The 21,090-nt window shown below is 40.3% G+C and overlaps 2 protein-coding genes across 3 annotated transcripts in view; both read right to left on the bottom strand.

Moving 5' to 3' along the window:
* Nucleotides 1–3,153: 3,153 nt before the first annotated feature.
* Nucleotides 3,154–11,856, bottom strand: LOC117245681 (SLAM family member 9-like). 2 transcript variants are annotated; one of them, XM_078163769.1, is made up of 9 exons: nt 11,707–11,856; nt 9,617–9,922; nt 8,566–8,847; nt 6,530–6,634; nt 5,087–5,102; nt 4,892–4,959; nt 4,700–4,750; nt 3,892–3,942; nt 3,154–3,813 (listed from the first exon to the last, which is right to left on the bottom strand). In XM_078163769.1, exons 1-9 carry the CDS (start codon nt 11,783–11,785, stop codon nt 3,806–3,808), a joined length of 966 nt encoding a protein of 321 aa, XP_078019895.1. In that variant the 5' UTR covers nt 11,786–11,856; the 3' UTR covers nt 3,154–3,805. The 2 variants fall into 2 exon arrangements, with proteins under 2 accessions (XP_078019895.1, XP_078019894.1); XM_078163768.1 differs by having other exon boundaries at nt 3,154–3,942.
* Nucleotides 11,857–13,425: 1,569 nt separating this feature from the next.
* Nucleotides 13,426–21,090, bottom strand: part of LOC117245682 (Fc receptor-like protein 5) — a 28,182-nt gene continuing 20,517 nt past the window's right edge. Inside the window, exons 7-13 of the mRNA XM_078164783.1 lie at nt 20,669–20,935; nt 17,401–17,511; nt 17,285–17,300; nt 17,112–17,197; nt 16,797–16,847; nt 16,620–16,690; nt 13,426–15,388 (exon numbers count right to left, since the gene is read on the bottom strand). Coding sequence (XP_078020909.1) covers nt 16,638–16,690; nt 16,797–16,847; nt 17,112–17,197; nt 17,285–17,300; nt 17,401–17,511; nt 20,669–20,935 — 584 coding nt within the window. The 3' untranslated portion in view covers nt 13,426–15,388; nt 16,620–16,637. The remainder of the gene's footprint in view (nt 15,389–16,619; nt 16,691–16,796; nt 16,848–17,111; nt 17,198–17,284; nt 17,301–17,400; nt 17,512–20,668; nt 20,936–21,090) is intronic.

Raw genomic sequence — 21,090 nt, 5'->3', positions numbered from 1 at the left:
TTGCTTTGTTGCTGTCTCGAAGATCTCTTTGTCTGAAAAAAGAAAAACCTCTATACTAAATAAGTTGCATCATAAGCTGTTTGTATCATGAGAAAATCAATTCAGGACAGTCATAATAGATCAAACCAATGTCTCCCTATTCATTTTCTGGTGACATTCAGATCCCTAGTCCATTCCAATGGATGGATTCTTTAAAAAAAGCCTGAGTAAAAATCTTTTAATTGGGTATTTTGACATGTAGAAGTAAAATAACATCTCATGTTTACATTAAACACATATTATGTACTGTAACAATATCATAAATAGACTTAAATGTGACTTACGCTTCCTCCTTGCCTCACAAACAGCCATGCTTGTTGAAAAAAGGGGGCGTAGCTCTACTGCAGTCCATTTTAGATGATGTGGCACACTGTGATTGGCTTATAGACATCCAGTCAAGTAAGTCTGTGTATTGGTTGGAGTCAGGTGACAGCGCTCATAGATCTAGACATCCGGGAAAAGTTGAATCCATTGGAATGGCCAGGAGAAGTGAATGGATATATAGAGAACTTATACTTTGGAGATACAAATGACTGTCCGCATCATATTTCGGAGAAAATGTCAGTAAATCTGAGTAAAAAAACAGACAGCACTTACCCCATGCGAATGTGCTGCACGGAACACAGACATGGGAGCAGTATGCACGCTATAGAGACATGACATTTGACGTACATATTACCCAACAATCATCATTGCATATCTGAAAAAATATCAAAGAAAGCAATTATTTAATTTAATAGTTTTTAAAGTATATTAATAGATTTTGTAGCTTCTATAGAAAAAGCGTATAATTGTGTTTTAGAAATCTACGGACTGTTTAGAAAAAGAAAAAGACAAAAGAAAAGTTAACTTAAATGAGAAAATGGCACAGATTTTAACGTAAGATTTTTTTATTATTTATCTTTGCACACAGGCATATTTCCAAGGTGGCAATCTGAATCGCTTGCAAGGGCCCTCTTTTTCTACAGGCCCCTCCACCCCAGGGGCCCCAGTGCAATCTGTCTATATTAATGTCCCTGCATGGGAGCTTATTTCTACATCAAATGTGGCCCCGAGGTCATACTAGTCCTGTGCAAACAGGGCTTTACATTGTGAAAAAGATGTCTGTAAATCAGTGGAGACATTGTGTTGAGCGTCACAACCACCTCAAAATGACATCTTTCACTGTCAAAATTTGATCCATTTAGTCCGATAACTTTTCAAATGTCTGGAAGAGCTGCATGATTAAATAATTTCATCCCCATTCAAGCTAGCCAAGGGATAAACCAGGAATCAGTCACTCGGCCAGCTAACATCTCCAGTGTGTGTGTTCTGTTAGCTCAGTGATGTGAAAGATCCACGTAATTTTATATTCGGGAAGTCAAACCTTTTGGCCTTTATGCGCCAATGAGCAACTTCCATAGGAATGAACGGGGTCCCGCCTCCAACGACCCAGAAGATGGAGCCTGTTAACTTTGCTGAACCCACTGATTTTTGCTCTAGTGCGACCATGAGGTTGACGTTTGTTAGTTTTTAGCAAATTAAAAAATAGTAACAACTATTTGTTGAATTTTGGTACCAATATTCATTGGACTGAGAGGAAAAATCCTATTGACTCTGGTAATTAATGGGTCAAATACAACAACTAATTGTATGCACTAACTGCATTTCATCATGCAATCTAAAATTTCATACTGACAGTGAAGCATGGATGTATAAAAAGACCTGGATACAGCATTGGAGGTGGGGCCACATTCATTCCTATTAAAAGTTGCTCAGTGGGGTATAAAATTACTGGTATGATCAGCACTGATTCCGCAGTGGCGAAAAACGATTCAATTGTGCGTCTCTTTTGGACTTTCCATTGTAATCAGTTTGAAACATGGATCAAATCTCGATAATGAAACGATTCATGTTGCGAGGGTTGTCACTAAAAAAAATGTATCTGCTGATTTACAGACATCTCTTTGCCATGTAAGTCAATAGGAAAAGGTGTTTTTGGGTTATAAGGCATCACATAATGGTGTAAGTACACTGTTTGGCCTCTATGAAAATTGGCTTCAAAGCCTCGTGCACTTCCTGGGGGCATGCCATGAAGCTGAACCTTAGCATACTAGCACATTAAATTACAATGGCAAAGATTGCCTGCTAAACATCAGCATGTTAGCATCGTCATTGTGAGCATGTTAGCATGCTGATGTTAGCATTTAGCTCAGCCTCACAGAGCTGCTTATGTGGCTGCAGACTTGCTTCTGCTTCTACCCAAAGGGATGCTGATAAAAAAGATATGATATGAAGTTATCGAGTGGTGATTTCTACAGAATAAATAGTAGACTGACAAATTATTTGATTGGTTTAAAGTGAACATGCTAAACTTTTACCCCGTTAGTTCAGTGTTTGATATCCCCTCAGCAGAAACGTGTGGCACTCCAGCCAATTAATTGATAAATAGTCACTTAAAGACCTTTTTTTACTTTATTCATTTCTATGGGCACCTTATTTATTATTGTTGTGGTTTTTATGTGACTTTATGTGAGCTACTGGATACAAGAATTCCCCCATGGGAATGAATAAGGTATCACTCCATGTATGTATGTATTCACAATTCTGCACATATTCTTCATTGTCTGTATAACAGAGCAGAGCATTAAACACTGAACACAGCTGCTGAAAAGATAAAGTTTGTTAGCAAATGGGCAAAATTAGGTCATTTCCTTTTGTAGCAGTCATGATCGTTATGTGGATCAAATGTATCAGCTTCCATTTTAGGGACATTTCATACAGCATTTTCCTCTTTGTACCACTATTTTGTATTTCAAACATCCTTATATATTTTGATGACATTCATTTTTAAGTCGTCCCTTTGAGCTCTCAAAAGTACCAGTAGACTTTTTACTAGGTAAAATCCTGGAGTCTAACGTGAACATGTTTGCTGACATTTCTTTTGAAAGGAGAAGTGAGACAGTGACAGTAAAATAACACTGGCCACTGAGTCATCAAAGAAACAGAACCAAGTCGTAGCCGACACATTTAACAGCACGCCCTGTTGTCTCAAATCCTTTTGAAAAACTCTGAAACATGAACCATGAGTTCAAAAGTGTATATTTTTTTATTTATGGCTACTCATTCATTTTGACATAAAACTCGTTTGCTGACATAAAAAAAAAGTATCTTAATTTAATTACAATAATCACAGCTACTGACCAAAAAAATAAAATAAAATTAGAAAAAAAACTCACATATACAACCTACATCTATAGTATTTGAAAACCCAAAAGGGAATTTGCTCAAATGGAGAAAAAAAAAACATTTTAAATGTAACATTTTAAATTGTTGAAAATAATCTACAAAACATGCTTATTCAATTATATTACACAATCAAACACAATAAATGTGCGCATGCTTCAAGATATCCATCATGCATGTACTCACTGATGCATCTGCAATGATAATTGATCACAAGAACCACTGAGCAGCAAGTAACTGAAAGGACAAGCACATTACGCCACCAAGTGGCTAAACATGTAAACCTGCATGAGAACATTTTACAAATGTGAAAAAAAAACCCAAACCTGACAGCATTCAGCTTACAACATGGTAAAAGAGCTTTAAAAGGTAAAAAAAAAATGAAAGCAACCCATTATATACTACAACAACTATATATGTATATACAGTTGAGTTGAGGACAGAGGAATGCACATACATTTTACTTTATGTCAAAACTGCTTTAACATGAATTTCCGTTTTCATCTGTGCTTCTCTCGTTTTGCTGATGATGCACCGCTCTTTATGAATCTGGAACCAAATTAGAGGAAACGACTGAAGGAATGAATTAGAGAAATGGGGGGAATAGTGGTATAAGTTATACTGTACCTTTCCCAGCTTCTGCAGAGCCTCTCGTGTTTTCATAGGCACAATCATCACCTACAGGTCAGAGATAATTAATACAAGGTTACATTAAACATCATATCTGTGATACCATTTTAAGCAACATTAACCCACAAAATGCTATCAAGTTTGTTTGTTTTTTTAAATTACACTTCAAAATCTAATCTAAATCTAACAGATGTCCTCAGTTTGTTCTGATATAGAGCTATAGAGAATGTCTGACTGCACGCAGGGGGGAGGGCCGAAACCTGCTGTGCGTGAGATGCAGAGCTGATTACAGACCATTGAAATAAAAGAAAGAGACTTGGTGCAAGGGAACAAATCAGCCCTTAGCTGACATGTTTCATATATATACATCTCTCCCCATTTCACACTACACTGTCCTATCCGTGAAAGGCAAAAATGCCCCAAAACAACTATGACAGATATGATCTCATATGTATTTCGCACCTTTAAATATGAGCAGCCAGAAATGTAAGTTAATTTTACAGTTCCCTTTTACTGAAAAGTGTTGACCATACTTAGCCACATTTAGACAGTGTTAACACCACAGCATATACAGTATGTTCAGATGTCACAGTTTGGAGGAATGCTGTGCACACATATCTTTTAGTTAACAACATTTTGCACCCAATTTCTAGAAGATTGTATATGAATATATTATGGGAGTACGCTGTTATCTAAATTCATATTTTGCATTCATTTTAAGTGTCATATTTTGCCAGGATCTCTAAATTTTAACCACTGAGTTGTCAAAAGCTTCACGTTAATCAAAGTTTACTGTGTACTGTACCTGTTTCAGCATCTTTAGAGCCTCTCATCGTTTCGTAGACAGAACCATCAGCTACAGGTCAGAGATAATCAAGGTAAGATCATATTAATAGATGTCTATGGGTGTACGATAAGAAAATAGTTAACTTTAAAAAACAGTGTTAAAAGGTTTAAAATAGTATTTAAAGTGAACAGAGGTGGATGGAATACTGACAATGGAGAAGAGAGGAGTACACCTGCTGCTGAGTTTCATCTTGGCTGACTGCTTGAGACTGGGTGAGCCTGTAACGCGTAGTTAAAAATGCATATTAGGAGTCATTTTAAAAAACTAGCAAAAGTAAAAACGACAGTAGAGCATGTATAGTATATTGCTTTTGTTAAGTTGTAAATCAGAGAAGAGTGACCTGACCTGTTACACCAAAGATCTGTGGAGGACAAAAATGTTACAAGTTTTTTTTGTTTGCATATAATTTGACTTCAGAAACATTCAGTAAACATTTGGATAATCAGCAGGACAGCTGTCAGAAGAAATGATGGCACTGTGCATTTTTGCAAAACCACAAAAATGTTCAATTTGCATTTTTATGTATCTCATCAAAGTTTCTAAAGGGGAGGAGAAGGGGCTGGTGGATAACGTGTCACCTATTCCACAGCCCACTGTTTGAGACCCACAAACAACACCTGTTGGGTTTTAGCGAGACATCACTGTTTTACAAGTAGCTTTCTAGGCACTAAATGTGGTTTTTTTTTTTTAATCAACCAGTGTTTTTCCATCAGGGATAGTGTCCCAAAAAGTGGTTGTTTTTACCAAGCCATCTCTGTGTTTTCTTTGCATTTCCTGCCAGGATAGTGCAATGAAAAGCATTTGTTTTTAACCCAGTCATTGTTGGGTTTTCTGCTGGGATAGTGTAACTACAAATGGTAGTTTTTTACCAAGACATTGTTACGTTTTCTGCTGGGATAGAGCAATGAAAAGTGGTTGTTTTTTACACAGCCATCGTTGCGTTTTCTGCTGGGATAGAGCAATGAAAAGCAAATGTTTTATACCTAGCAATAGTCGTGTTTTCTGCCGGGATAGTGCAAGTAAGAGCGGGTCTTTTTAACCAAGCCATCACTGTGTATTTTGCTGGGGTAGTGGAACTATGAACAATTGTTTTTTAATGAGACATTATAGCATTTTCTGCCAGGATATAGCAATGAAAAGATGTTGCTGTATTTTTTGCCGGGAAAGTGGGGAAAAAGCTATTTTTTTTACTGAGCCATTGTTGTGTTTGCTGCTGGGAAAGAGCAATGAAAAGTGGTTGTTTTTCCCAGCCATCGCTGCATTTTCTGCCGGGAGCAATCATTGTGTTTTCTGCCGGGATAGTGGAAGTAAGAGCGGATGTTTTTAACCAAGCCATTGCTGTGTTTTCTTCTGGGATAATGGAACTATCAACAGTTGTTTCTTACCAAGCCACTGATGCGTTCTCAGTTGGGATAGCGGGACTATAAGTGGTTGTTCTTAATCAAGCCATCACTGTGTTTTCTGCCAGGATAGAACGATGAAAAGTGGTTGTTTTTTTACTAAGACACTGCTGCATTTTCAGCTGGGATTGTGCCCCCAAAACCAGATATTTTAAGCCAAAACATGATCCTTTCCAAACTACGATTAGTGTTTTGTTTCTGTTTATTTGCCTAAACCACACATTAACCAAAGTGCTGTTGAAACATAACGTTTCAACATAGCCGCTACATAATAACATACAAATGTAACGTATCTGTGGTTTGCAGAAACGTACAATGCCAACATTTTTGCTGTCGACTAGGTTGCAATCAGTGTTACCCATCTAATATCAGCAAGAGGAGGTCTTACCCTTTGACTTTGTGTAGAAAACCAGCAAGAGCAGCAGTGAAATAATCAGTAAAATTCCAATAACACGCCCAATAATCAACGGCAGATGAGATGAGGGGCCGGCCACTGCAATAATAATTAAGTATATAAACAAACTTTTAAAAGCAGTCACACTGTAATGCATTGTAAATACTTTAAAAGATACAGATACAAAAGTAAATTATATATTATATATCATAGCTAGTTTAATGTTTCAACCATTCAAACATTGTCCTTCTCACTGTTCAGACAGCAATAGCAGTTATATAGTAATTGTCAGATAGTAATTGCAGAAATTGTCACTGGCCACATTACATTTATGGATACAGTATAGGCCAAAAGTTTGGACACACCTTCTCATTCAATGCGTTTTCTTTATTTTCATGACTATTTACATTGTAGATTCTCACTGAAGGCATCAAAACTATGAATGAACACATGTGGAGTTATGTACTTAACAAAAAAAGGTGAAATAACTGAAAACATGTTTTATATTCTAGTTTCTTCAAAATAGCCACCCTTTGCTCTGATTACTGCTTTGCACACTCTTGGCATTCTCTCCATGAGCTTCAAGAGGTAGTCACCTGAAATGGTTTTCCAACAGTCTTAAAGGAGTTCCCAGAGGTGTTAGCACTTGTTGGCCCCTTTGCCTTCACTCTGCGGTCCAGCTCACCCCAAACCATCTCGATTGGGTTCAGGTCCGGTGACTGTGGAGGCCAGGTCATCTGCCGCAGCACTCCATCACTCTCCTTCTTGGTCAAATAGCCCTTACACAGCCTGGAGGTGTGTTTGGGGTCATTGTCCTGTTGAAAAATAAATGATCATCCAACTAAACGCAAACCGGATGGGATGGCATGTCGCTGCAGGATGCTGTGGTAGCCATGCTGGTTCAGTGTGCCTTCAATTTTGAATAAATCCCCAACAGTGTCACCAGCAAAACACACCATCACACCTCCTCCTCCATGCTTCACAGTGGGAACCAGGCATGTGGAATCCATCCGTTCACCTTTTCTGCATCTCACAAAGACACGGCGGTTGGAACCAAAGATCTCAAATTTGGACTCATCAGACCAAAGCACAGATTTCCACTGGTCTAATGTCCATTCCTTGTGTTTCTTGGCCCAAACAAATCTCTTCTGCTTGTTGCCTCTCCTTAGCAGTGGTTTCCTAGCAGCTATTTGACCATGAAGGCCTGATTCGCGCAGTCTCCTCTTAACAGTTGTTCTAGAGATGGGTCTGCTGCTAGAACTCTGTGTGGCATTCATCTGGTCTCTGATCTGAGCTGCTGTTAACTTGCGATTTCTGAGGCTGGTGACTCGGATGAACTTATCCTCAGAAGCAGAGGTGACTCTTGGTCTTCCTTTCCTGGGTCGGTCCTCATGTGTGCCAGTTTCGTTGTAGCGCTTGATGGTTTTTGCGACTCCACCTGGGGACACATTTAAAGTTTTTGCAATTTTCCGGACTGACTGACCTTCATTTCTTAAAGTAATGATGGCCACTCGTTTTTCTTTAGTTGGCTGATTGGTTCTTGCCATAATATGAATTTTAACAGTTGTCCAATAGGGCTGTCGGCTGTGTATTAACCTGACTTCTGCACAACACAACTGATGGTCCCAACCCCATTGATAAAGCAAGAAATTCCACTAATTAACCCTGATAAGGCACACCTGTGAAGTGGAAACCATTTCAGGTGACTACCTCTTGAAGCTCATGGAGAGAATGCCAAGAGTGTGCAAAGCAGTAATCAGAGCAAAGGGTGGCTATTTTGAAGAAACTAGAATATAAAACATGTTTTCAGTTATTTCACCTTTTTTTGTTAAGTACATAACTCCACATGTGTTCATTCATAGTTTTGATGCCTTCAGTGAGAATCTACAATGTAAATAGCCATGAAAATAAAGAAAACGCATTGAATGAGAAGGTGTGTCCAAACTTTTGGCCTGTACTGTATCTGTAACATAATTAGACTCCCAAGACACTAATAACACTAATAACTATATTCACCTCACTGCATATACCTGGTTTAGATGGGTCAGCTGTATTGTTGCTGCAACTCTCGGTTCTGGATGCTGACATCTCACTGACAATGTTGGAAATAGTGCAGGTGAATTTGGTTTCTCCGTCCTGAGGTCGCATGCTGTATTCCAGGCTGGAGCCAGTTATAGTTTGGTTCCCCACCGTCCAGTTGTAGGTGACATTGCTTTCAGGGGGTGCACTGCACTTCAGCAAAGCCGTACAGGATTCATTTGAGGGGTGCCAGGTGGAATTGAAAAAGACGTTGGGCTCTTTAGTAATGGGCTCTAATGAGACAGCGGACAGAGAGTAAAGACAGTAATAGTGGGGGCGTAACAAAAACATCCTGAAGATGTCTTCTGGAGGGGAATTTCCTCTCTGAATTTAGCATGTTAGAGTAAATATCTTGTGTGCCTCTTTGAAACAACTGGACAATGGCATTTCAGTTTGGGCTGAGTTGCTTTGAGAATAAATTACTAAATTCCCCTTAATGCTTTTAAATTAGCAAATATGCTGCAATCCATTGAAAGTAAAAAGGCGATAGCTCGGACTCAGCATTCCCAACTTCGAATCTAAATGCATCCCAGTGTGTATGCTCGGGAAAACATGGACACCTGCCGCAAATTTATGTAAGGTCTCTGAGCTTCATCTACAGCATCTACAGCAACATCAGTAACCATGGCACCATTACAGAAAAGAAACAGCACATATAATTAGTGTTTCTCAAAGTTGCTCATTAAAATAGCGTACAGCAGCTCAACATAGTGTAAATGATGCCAAGTGTAAGCCCCTAGAACCACCAAAGCCAATAGCATGCGTGGATGCTACAACATTGTTACAGAATGTTTAACAACACAAACACGACATAAAGTAATATAAATGATGAAAATGTCACTCTGCGTGGGTCAAGTTTCTGACTTAAAATTCGGACTTAAATTAACCTTGCACATGTCGATGGGGGAGATTGGTTTCTTCCAAGTACGCTATATTGCAGCAATAGCACTTTGAAACATTTACTTGACAACATAAAGTTTGACAAAACCAGAGAAATCCTACCGTGAACTTGCAGGGTGATGATGACTGTTCCCCTCTGTTTGCCAGTCACCGCAGAGGCAAAATGATAATCACCAGAATCTTGGAGAGTCAGTTCTCTCACTGTTAAACTGAAGGTTGTGGGGTTAAAGTCTAATCTGCCTTTGAACTGATGGTTTTCAGAAAGTTTCTTATCTTTTTCTGCAATTATTGACGATCCATATCTCCAGAGTGCCATTATGACCTCTTCAGTTGGTAAGCAGGATGACAACTCCACGGTGTCTCCAACTTTCTTATGGATGACACGTTGACAACTGGAAGCCTCCACATCTGAAACACATGAGCAAACAACAGAGTGGTATAATCTTTGATCAAGATTTGTCTTTTAATTCTCATTTAAAACAAACCTCACGGACTGCATTTTTTCATCTGCGTAATATTGCGAAAATTAGGCCTATCCTGACCCGAAAAGATGCAGAAAAATTGGTCCACGCTTTTATTACCTCTAGGCTGGATTACTGTAACTCTCTATTATCAGGTAGCTCTAGTAAGTCCTTAAAAACTCTCCAGCTAATTCAGAATGCAGCAGCACGTGTACTAACAGGAACTAAGAAACGAGATCATATTTCTCCTGTTTTAGCTTCTCTGCACTGGCTCCCTGTAAAATCCAGAATTGAATTTAAAATCCTACTGTTAACTTATAAAGCTCTAAATGGTCAAGCTCCATCATATCTTAGAGAGCTCATAGTGCCATATTATCCCACCAGAACACTGCGCTCTGAGAACGCAGGGTTACTCGTGGTCCCTAAAGTCTCCAAAAGCAGATCAGGAGCCAGAGCCTTCAGCTATCAGGCTCCTCTCCTGTGGAATCATCTTCCTGTTACGGTCCGGGAGGCAGACACCGTCTCCACATTTAAGACTAGACTTAAGACTTTCCTCTTTGATAAAGCTTATAGTTAGGGCTGGCTCAGGCTTGCCCTGTACCAGCCCCTAGTTAGGCTGACTTAGGCCTAGTCTGCCGGAGGACACCCCTATAATACACCGGTCTCTCTCTCTCTCTCTCTCTCTCGTATCCTATTACTGCATCTTGCTAACTCGGCCATTCTGGATGTCACTAATTCGGCTTCTTCTCCGGAGCCTTTGTGCTCCACTGTCTCTCAGATTAACTCATACCGCAGCGGTGCCTGGACAGCGTGACGTGTGTGTTTGTGCTGCTGCCATGGTCCTGCCAGATGCCTCCTGCTGCTGCTGCCATCATTGGTCATTAGTCATACTTCTACTGTTATTATACACATATGACTATTGTCACACATGTATACTGCCAGATATTAATACATACTTTCAACATATTGTACCACAGTAGCCAGAACTATAACTATGATATTATTACTTTCAATAATGTTGTTGTAAGCTACTGTCATTACCTGCATTTCTCTCTCTGTCTCTTTCTCTGTCTCTCTCTTTCTTTCTCATTGTGTCATACGGATTACTGTTAATTTATTATGCTGATCTGTTCTGTACGTCATCCATTGCACGTCTGTCCGTCCTGGAAGAGGGATCCCTCCTCAGTTGCTCTTCCTGAGGTTTCTACCGTTTTTTTTCCCTGTTAAAGGGTTTTTTTGGGGGAGTTTTTCCTTATCCGTTGTGAGGGTCATAAGGACAGAGGGATGTCGTATGCTGTAAAGCCCTGTGAGGCAAATTGTGATTTGTGATATTGGGCTTTATAAATAAAATTGATTGATTGAATTGATTGATTGATCTTTTTGCCACTGTAAAATTGATCTTGATATTATGGCTGCTAAATGTTCTTTAATGTTTACAAAGAGAGAGGAAAGAAGGAAGGAAAAAGGGGCTTTGTCTTTTAAAAATTAGGATTTCTTAATGAAAACATTTGCAGATGTAAAACATCATTTTACATGAGTCAAAAAAATGCAGTAGGATAATACTTGAAAGTAGTTTGCCTGTAACTGTAAACACACATCCAGGAAATACAATGAGCTTGACCGGTATGCTTTGGCTGTACAAATCTAAACTCATGAAAGAGTGCATCAGGCCAATAAATACATCTTGTAATAGTAAAACTGCACAGTCTGACTGAGCAGAGGCATACACACCATGGAGGAAGAGCCAAAACAGCTGCAGAGCACAGTATGTCAAGAGGCAGATCGCGTATCGGAGGCAAACACCAGCCATCTTTGTGGGTAGGGGAACGTCTGCTTCCTTCTCTGACAAGTTAGAGATGGCCGGTGAGTGGGACAGGAAGCAGAACTTGAACTCTGGCTACGCCTGATAAAAAAAAGTTAAACAGATTAGAGCTGAGTAAGACATCATCAGCTAGTTTTTTTTTTTTTTTTTACAGCCAGCTGTTTTAAATTTAATCTTACAAATCTACCATCACACTAGATTTTATTGGCAGGTGACAAAAACTAAATGTGTCACAGTGTGCACTTCTGACCTGCCATACATGCCATTCTCTCAGTTAACCCAGTTAATTTCCATTAACCTTACCTCTTCACCACACCTACCTATCCACACATCTTCCACTCCTGCCGGTCCACCACACCCACCTCATCAAGCCAATTTATCTCACCTGTGCCTCATTGCCCCCTGCCACAATAGATTGTTGTTTGTCATTTCTATGCAAGTCTTTCCAGTGTTAGTTCCCAGACTGATATCTTGTTGCCGACCACGCCTGTCTCTGACTCTTCTGCTTCATCTGCTCCCCGGTAAACCACTCAGCCTTCTGTCCTCAACCAGGAACTCTGTTTCCATGTTCCTGGTTTCTCTTTGCCTGTTTCACATAGCTGTGTGGAGAGACTGCTAGTCAGCTCTCCGTTGTGAGTTTACCTTTTCTGCTGCCTGTGATTTCCGGTGCTGTGGATTACCGTGTCACATGTCTGCACATTCTGCCTTTGTGTGCACGCCGCAAAATCCACTCATCACTGCTGGTTCTTCGACTCCCCACCAGTTACAACCCACCTACAACTGGCGCCTCACAGGTGTGTTGGCTTCCCTATGTTCACCTGGTATCGGACCTTCTGTTCATCTGCTGTCGCCTCCTGTCTGCTACCTCACAGTAAAACTGCACACTTTGAACTGTTCGTGTGCTGTTTGTGACTGAACCTGTGTCTTGGAAGGCCCTGAACCAAAAAACTGTCTCACTGTTGTTTACCTGCCTGCTCATTGTGTGATGACGAGCAGTAACCAGTAACCACATCTGTTACAAGGTGTTAGATTTACCGCAGTGACCAGTGGCACTTATTTACAGGGAAATCTTCAGGTAGCACACCAAACCAAAAGCCATAACTGAATTTTAGGATTGACATGGAGGCAGTGGAAGGGCCAGGCATTGTATCAGAGGGGCCATGGCCCACTGTGTTTTGGCTCATGACACACTTTGTTTTGCTCTACAGGCAGTGCACAACAGCGAACCTAGCGGTTAAACGATTTCGCTTATTGCCCCTTTAATCATATCTTGGCAGATATTTCTACATTACTGAAATTCTGTTCAGCCCATAGTATATATACTATATATATATACTATATACTATATATATATATATATATATATATATATATATATATATATATATATACACTATATACTATAGTGGTGTTTCTTCTGGAGCACGTCTCTGCAGAAGCTCTGTCTGTCTTCATTATTGTCTAATTTAAACATTATTTTTTAGGTTAGTCCATGATGTCTTTAAAGTCCCTTTGTGAATTCAGTAGGATCAACATATCAGCCGACTGGAAGTACTTGGTGAGGGTTATATGATATAATTTATAAAAACTGAAACACAAACCAGATTAATTCCTGAGAGTGTATTTTCTTTATTTGACAATAATCTTTCTATCACAACTACTTAACATAATAATGAATCTAAAGATGCAATAATGATACTTATGAGTACATAATTTGACCATTAAATAAAAGAAAACAAGCATAGCTGCCTTTTTTACATAAAGAGAACATTAACACTTTATGCCCAAATGAATGAAAACAAGTTTTCTTTTCACATCATTAATAAGCAATCTAAAATAGTATTGCATAGTAACACAAATTAAACATTATGCATGACATCATGCATCATTCATGTGCTTTCGCTAGTCTTGCGCACACGTGAGCTCGGTGCACAGAGAGGCAGTCAGAGCTACAGGCTACAATGAGGCTAAAAACAGAGTTCATATGACGTTTTTCCAAACAACTTTTTATGTCGGGGCTTCAGGACACTTAGATCACTATGGACGAGCAGTATGGAGATATTTTGTGGTTTCAAGTTTTTTGGACGTTTGATTCTGGGGCGCCCAGCCTCCATTAGGTGAAGTTTTGTTGCTACCCCCTCTCCCCTGGGATCTCCGCAAGTGATGTGAGGACTCTAAAACTTCACCTGAGCCTCCCTCGACATATGGGTGAGTAGATAATGGCTGAATTTTCATTTTTGGGTGCACTATCCTTTTAACCGCTTGACCTAAGGAAGTCTATAGTGTGCTTGCTGTGTGGGCGACACAGTACGGAAACAGTGCTGATCACCTGGGAAATTTTGTATGTAGCAAATGCACCTTTGGCTTCAGTTTATATGTTATTCCTATGGTCTAAGACAGTCCAAAAATATAAGGGAAACATGAACAACCCTCCAAAATCCCAAAACTAGAGTGCTAAAACTAAAACTTGTAATTTCATAGGGCAGTGATTCCCGAGTGGTCAAACCACGCGGTCCAGATTTCTCCGTAGTCATTAGTTCAAGGTCCACAAAGTTAGCACATAGAAGCTTGTGCCGGAAATTCACTGTACGTAAAAAATTAAGTGTGTGTTTTTACAAACTTAACATGTTTGCGAGTCACTTGCATTCTATTCAGAATGAACCCACGACCCACACTGGGACTGTGACCCACCAGTTGGGACCCACTGTCATAGGGTATGAAGTCTGGAGCTGCGTCATAGACAGTGAATTAGGAAAGATGTTATAGATGACACTGAGAGTAGCCAGGGCAATGTTCTGAGTATATGGGTACATTTTCTGTTTCAGAGCTGAGAACATTTCGTTAGAATAAAGCTCATTTGGGTATAAAAAAGTAAACAAACATTCTGTAGGGTCACAAAAACAGGGTCCCATTCATGGTCTGTGGAGTGATAATTAAGTCCTAATGTCGTCATACAAGACAATAATAAACTCTCAATGTCCTCAAAGGGTACTTCCTAATTCCAATGTCTTGTCTTTTTACTGTTGCTATAATTGGTCAAATTTGTTGCCATATCAAACTACAAACATTATCAATCATAACAAAACAAGTTTTAACCATAAAATGTGATCAAGTTTTGGACCTTGTCCACTTGCAGACTGACTTGGCAGAGATGGCTGCCATCTTGTTTTTACATGGATTAGTGTATTGTGCTCTTACTACCACTAGATGGCACAAAATAGTGGACAGCAAATGAGGACAATAGTTCTGAGTTGAGTAGAATGAAGTATAAGGTCAAACAAACCCAAAATGTGATGTCCTCAGGGGGTTAAGTGGCAACAAAATAAAAAAGAAGATAATAAAAAAGAAGATATATCAATGAATCTAAAAGCAAAACATCTCAACAGTCCTGCAATTTAAGCTGACACCAACAGGAGGTTAAATTATTTCATATAATCTACTATTGAACTCCACAAGTACTAAGAGACTACAAAGTACTAAGAAATCTCAGGAGCAGTTGGACTACTGCAGAAACCACCATAAACATTACGTTCTTCAAGTTGTCATTTGTGCCTCACTTGTTTTGTTGATGATGCACTTCACTTTATGGACCTGGAACAAAGACACAATAAAAATAAATAAATAAATTTAAAAAAGCTGAAAAATAGACAAAACTGTACTGAACACGGGTTGGTTAATGGTAAATGGACCTGCACTTGGACTGCATCTTTCTAGTTTTCTGACCTCTCAAAGCACTTTAACGCTACATGTCACATCCACCCTTTCACACCCATTCACACACTGGTGGCTGAGGCTACCATACAAGGTGACACCTACTACTCAGCTTAAACGTACTCACACTCCGATGAAACAGGCATCGGGAGCAAGTCTATAATAGGGTTCAGTCTTGCTCAAAGATACTTCGACATGTGAACTGGAGGAGCCAGAGATCAAATTGACCCTTTATTAAGCCCTGCCCCTTTGTGATGGTCCATCAAGCTGTCGGAGTGAGTATGGATTCCGCGCGTGACTGCACTCCCTGAAGAAATGTTAGCAACTTTTTGGAAAAATGACAAAGCAATTTCAGGGAGAAGGAGACAGAGTGGTCTACAGTCTGTGTTTGAAGGATATATCCAGGCTGTCTAACTCGGTCCATCGCATTGTGTGCAGATGAACAGTGTTTGGCTTCCCCCTGTGGCACCAGCCGTCAAACCTCCACCTGCGGACGGATGGAGAGCTCTGGGGGAGACCAAACAATGTTCATCTGCACACACGGAGATGACACACAGCTGGTTAAATATCAGCAAAGTTTCCCTGCTTCCCTTCACTGGTTCCTTGACAGCAGGGTCGGTCTTTGTTTCACTGTTATAATCATTAAAAACCAAAAGCAGCATGTGTATACATTCAGTAGGCTATATCTTCAGTAGCTAGCTAGCTAACCCTATACTTTTCAGGGTTTGACTTTGGTTTTGGAACAGGGAAGAAACGTATATCTTCTTCCAACCTCTCCAGGTAATGAGTATCATTATTGCCAAACTATGAACCAGAGAAGAAACAAGCCAAGACACTGCTGCTCAGCACAAACATACACAACTCAGCTTCACAGTTTGTCTGACAGAGATATATTGCTTTGATAGCCAAATTTAGACAGGAAGGAAACCACAGCTAATATTTTTACACACTACAATACAATACATAGATGCTGTGCACCAGTTATTTTTGAGGTGGTACAAATAACCACTGCATAGTTACCTTAAATTATCGCTCATGAAATTTTAAAGATGATGATAGATTTTAAATGAAAATTTTAGACTCAGGTGATGAACAGCTTCTGTTAACGTACCTATAGTTTAACATTGATTCATGGTACATTCGTGTCCACTGGCTCCTCATGCTTACTCCTCTTGTCAAGACCTTTGAGATGATTGAATTGAATGTGGCGTCATTGTATTCTTAACTTTGTCCATATAAAAGACAAATAAAACAGATTATTTCCACATTAAAATCGTTTGTACTGTACCCTTTCCAGTGTCTTCACAACCACCCACTGATTCGTAGATACAAACGTCACCTACAGGTTATTGAAAATAAAGACAAGTCAAATTAGTGACTTCACCTCTGTGATACAAAATTAAACTTTTCTACTGAAGACTGACTTTGGGCAACATTTTAACCACTGGTTTAGTTAAGTTCACCGGTGTTAAGCCTGCAGCAGAGGGAATGCTGTTGGAGGGTAATCTTGGAGGAACATTTTCAAAAAATGAGGCCCAGTCTTGAAGACTGCAGCATTTATAACCAGCAGCGATATCAGATACAGCTGTGAAAGCATTCAGACCTTCAAGAAGAGAAGAGTATGTTTGCTGTTGCATTTCATCCCGGTGGACTCGTTCATCCTGATTGGTGGTCTGACACTGCGTGGATCTAAAATATGGAAATGGCGGTACATTTAGCAGGAATCATTATAAGTATTACTGAGTTCAAAGTGAGAGAAAATAACTTTGCACCAACCTGCTGTAACATAAATCTGTAAATTAAAAAAAGACATTGTTTTTTTGTTTGTTTTTCTTTAATTGCAAAATATTCTCTTCAGTGTCATGAGAACTCTGCAGTAATTTTACTCTCACCATTGGACTTCATGAAGCGATACAGCAAGAGTGGGAGGATAACCAATAAAGCTCCAGTGAGGACCCCAGTGAGCAGTGGCAGAAGAAATGAACGGTCTTCAGGCTTGGGCGCTGCAGAAAGACACCGTATTATTAAAACAACATATAACTGCAACACATCAGTTACTGATTTAACAGTTTTGAAGCTACATATTCACACTCCCAACTTGTCAAATACAGACGCTTGGTCAGTGAACTTTCATGTTAAACTATGATGCTCTAGATACCCCTCCGACATCAGTTTTGGACGCTCAGGGATGACGTGTCAGTTTACACTCATTACACGCATTGTGTATTTCTAAAATAAACTTCCATTTTCAAAAACAAGTTTGAATGTAAAAAAAAAAAAAAAAACAACAAAAAACTTCATATTTAGGTTTACTCACTAAGGTTTAGGGAACAACAGTATGTGATTAGGTTTAAAAACCCCATAAAGGTTTGGCTTAAAATAAGTACGTTTGTTACTAACGTTAGAGTGTGGATACTGGACCTGAGCCACATGGGACCCGTTAGAATCTGATGGGTTGGACAGGGTTTGGATAACAAATCAGAAATTTTGCTCGGGTTTGGTTCAGGTTCAGCCCACTTCACATGCTGCTGTGTTGTGCTATGGCCTATGCAAGTGCTAGAATTTGTTATTTATGTGACAACGCCGTAACGCAACACAGGCCAATAGTTACATTTCAGGCAGGAAGCGGTAAATATTCAGACTGAACTAACGGAAATGGAGGCCGCTAGATAAAACTTGCTATCAGGAAAGTTTAAAACTGCCGTAAACCATGCAGGGAAAATGGCAGTATGGAGGCATTTCGATTTAGTCATCAATGCAGGTGATTACGAGTGTGTCTATTAACTCCACTCCAATTGAGTATGTGTGCTGTGCTGCGGTGCTGTGTGTGTGACGTGTTTGACTGTGCATAACAGCAACCTTTTGATGATTTTTTTTTTGTTTTACAAATCACACATATCACTGGCTACAGCAGAAAAAAGAGAGTTTACATAATGAAATGTGTTTGGTGATTTTAAATAGGCATGTCCCGATTCGATCACGTGATCGGAAATCGGGGCCGATCACGTGGTTTCAGACTCGATCGGAATCGGAAGTTACATCCCTATCAGGGATCGGATATAGGCCTATGACATATCAGATACATGTCAGGGTTTTCCCTATTTGTCTAAAGCAAGACGGGCCGCATGGGGGGCGTTCAGATGTAGCTCTTTTGCACTCTCAAACCCATTACTTTTACTGTAGACGTGCGTCATGTGCGCTCATAACCCAAAGCGACGCCAGCAGCGCGCCTTCGGTGCAACGCGCTTGTTTTTCGTGCACGTCCATGTGTGTGTGGCTGCGTCGTCGCGGACATGTAACGATATGAAATGACGGCGCTTGCGAGAGTGTGAGAGACGATCGTCCGTGTCACCGTGTCAGCTGACTGTTTAGTACGTGTGTGTGGCTGAATTGTTTCACTGCTGACTTCCAAGCAGCTGTTGTTGTTGATGTTTGAGCACTACAGACCCCAGCAGCAACAACAGTCACTGCAGCTTCTACTGAGAGCGAGTCAGACGTAACGCACGTGAGACAGACACACGGACAGACTGAGCAGATGTCGCGGACATCGTTAAACTTCTCACACTGTTGTGTGACGGCAGATACAGAACCAGGTATTTATTTAAAGTTAGAGAGGGAGAAGGAGTGAGGGGAGCTGGGTGAGGGAGGGAGGGAGGGTATGAGTGAGGGAAAAGGAGCTAGGTGGGGTGGGGTGGGGGGAGTGAGGTGGGGGCAGACAGGCAGGTGAGGGAGGGATAAAGGGAAAGAGGCTGGTGATTGAGAAAGGCATGATAAGCTATTTTATTTTTGACCAAATGTTCTTGTTGTTGACTAATGGATAATGGAATTAATATTATACAGTGGAGCTACTGTACTATTATCATACAGTGAGGTTTTGATATCATGACATGTCTTACAATACTGCAATAAATGTCATGGGCTTGTTATTGGGGTACAGTATTGTAATATTGTGAGATTGTGATATTGTTACATCCCTAGTAGAGCACAAAGAACAGAAAAATAGTGGGATGATACAGTTAATCTACAGTAAAAAATTTTACTGCATTGCCAAAGTATCGGATCGGGACTCGGTATCGGCAGATACTCAAAATCAAATGACTCGGACTCGGACTCGGGGGCAAAAAAATGTGATTGGGACATCCCTAATTTTAAATCTTGTACTTCATTTTTGGTCAGGACGTTTTATAGAGGCAGTAGTTTGAGATCAGTTATTTACATTTACAAAAATGTAAATGTGAATGTTGTTCCCTGTTTTTGATTCATTTCAAAGGGCAATATTGCAAAACCCGTAATTCCCTTCTATGAATATAACACCAATCCGCCACAATTGTAAAACCACTGACAGATCAAGGGAATAACATCAGTCACCTTGAAACAATGCAATGTTCTGCTGGGAAACCTTGGGTCCAGACATTCATGTGGATGCCACTTGAAACACACCACCCACCCAAATACAGCAGACCAAATAACCCCCCCTTATGACTGCGGCACTCCCTGATGGCAGTGTCCGCCAAGCAGGACAATGCACCATGCCACACCACAGAAACTGCTCAGGAATGGCCTGAGGAACTTACAAACACACAAAGAGCTCAAGGTGTCAAGTTCCCAATCCAATCAAGCATCAATTGGATATGCCGGTAACCCACCTCACAACCTACAGGACTCAAAGGATCCGTTGCCAATGCTTGGTGCCAGATAACCCAGGACACCCACTGGAGAGCTGTGTCCATGCCTCATTAGTTCAGAGGGCCCACTATGGATTGAATTTGGCTCTGACCTGTTGAGGCATGGACACGGGACCTCTAGGGTCTCATCCCACAGATGCTAGATCATATTGGGATCTGGGGGATTTGGAGGCCAAGTCAATGCTTTGAGCTCTTTGTCACGCTCCTCAGACCAGTTTCTGCAGTGTGGCATGGTGCAATGTCCTGCTGAGGCACCCACTGCCATTGTGGAGTGCCGTTGCCATGAGGGGATGAGGTTGATCAGCAGTGGTGTTTGGATGGGTGGAGTGTGTCAAGGGGCATTCACATGAATGCAAACACCAAACAACCCCTAGCAGAACATTGCATTGTAATGAGATGATCAGTCTATCAATACGTCTGGAACTTGAAACGCCAAAAAATATGAAAACTTTAAGAACTGCATAATTAAACATACATTGTACAGTAATATTGACAGCGTTGCTGTACTTTCCTGATCCAGACTCACACCAGTACACTCCATCACCATACTGTAAGCTGTGGATGTTGCATGTGGATCCAGTCATTCTTCCCCAGCCAGAGCAGTGTGACAGCTGGCCTGTTTCAGTATATCTCATCACTTTCCACTTGGTGGCGTTTCCCTCACAGCTCAGTGAGACGGACTCAGAGAAGAAGTGTTGCACTCTGTCAGGAGTCACTGTGAGAGACGCTGCTGGGTTGAACTCTAAAAAAATAACACAAGATACTGAATCAACCCAAAATGTTTGAGATATTGTCCTATGTATGAAAGGGTTTTAAGTAACATTTACAGACATGTATGCATGTTACATGGGCAATGCTTTCTCAGTTTTCAAGCTAAAAAAATAAAGACTTAATCAT

The sequence above is a fragment of the Epinephelus lanceolatus genome, chromosome 22 (assembly GCF_041903045.1).
Source record: "Epinephelus lanceolatus isolate andai-2023 chromosome 22, ASM4190304v1, whole genome shotgun sequence".
NCBI classification, from domain to species: domain Eukaryota; kingdom Metazoa; phylum Chordata; class Actinopteri; order Perciformes; family Serranidae; genus Epinephelus; species Epinephelus lanceolatus.
Note: the sequence above shows the minus strand (reverse complement) of the source record. Positions and strands in the feature narration are given on the sequence as shown.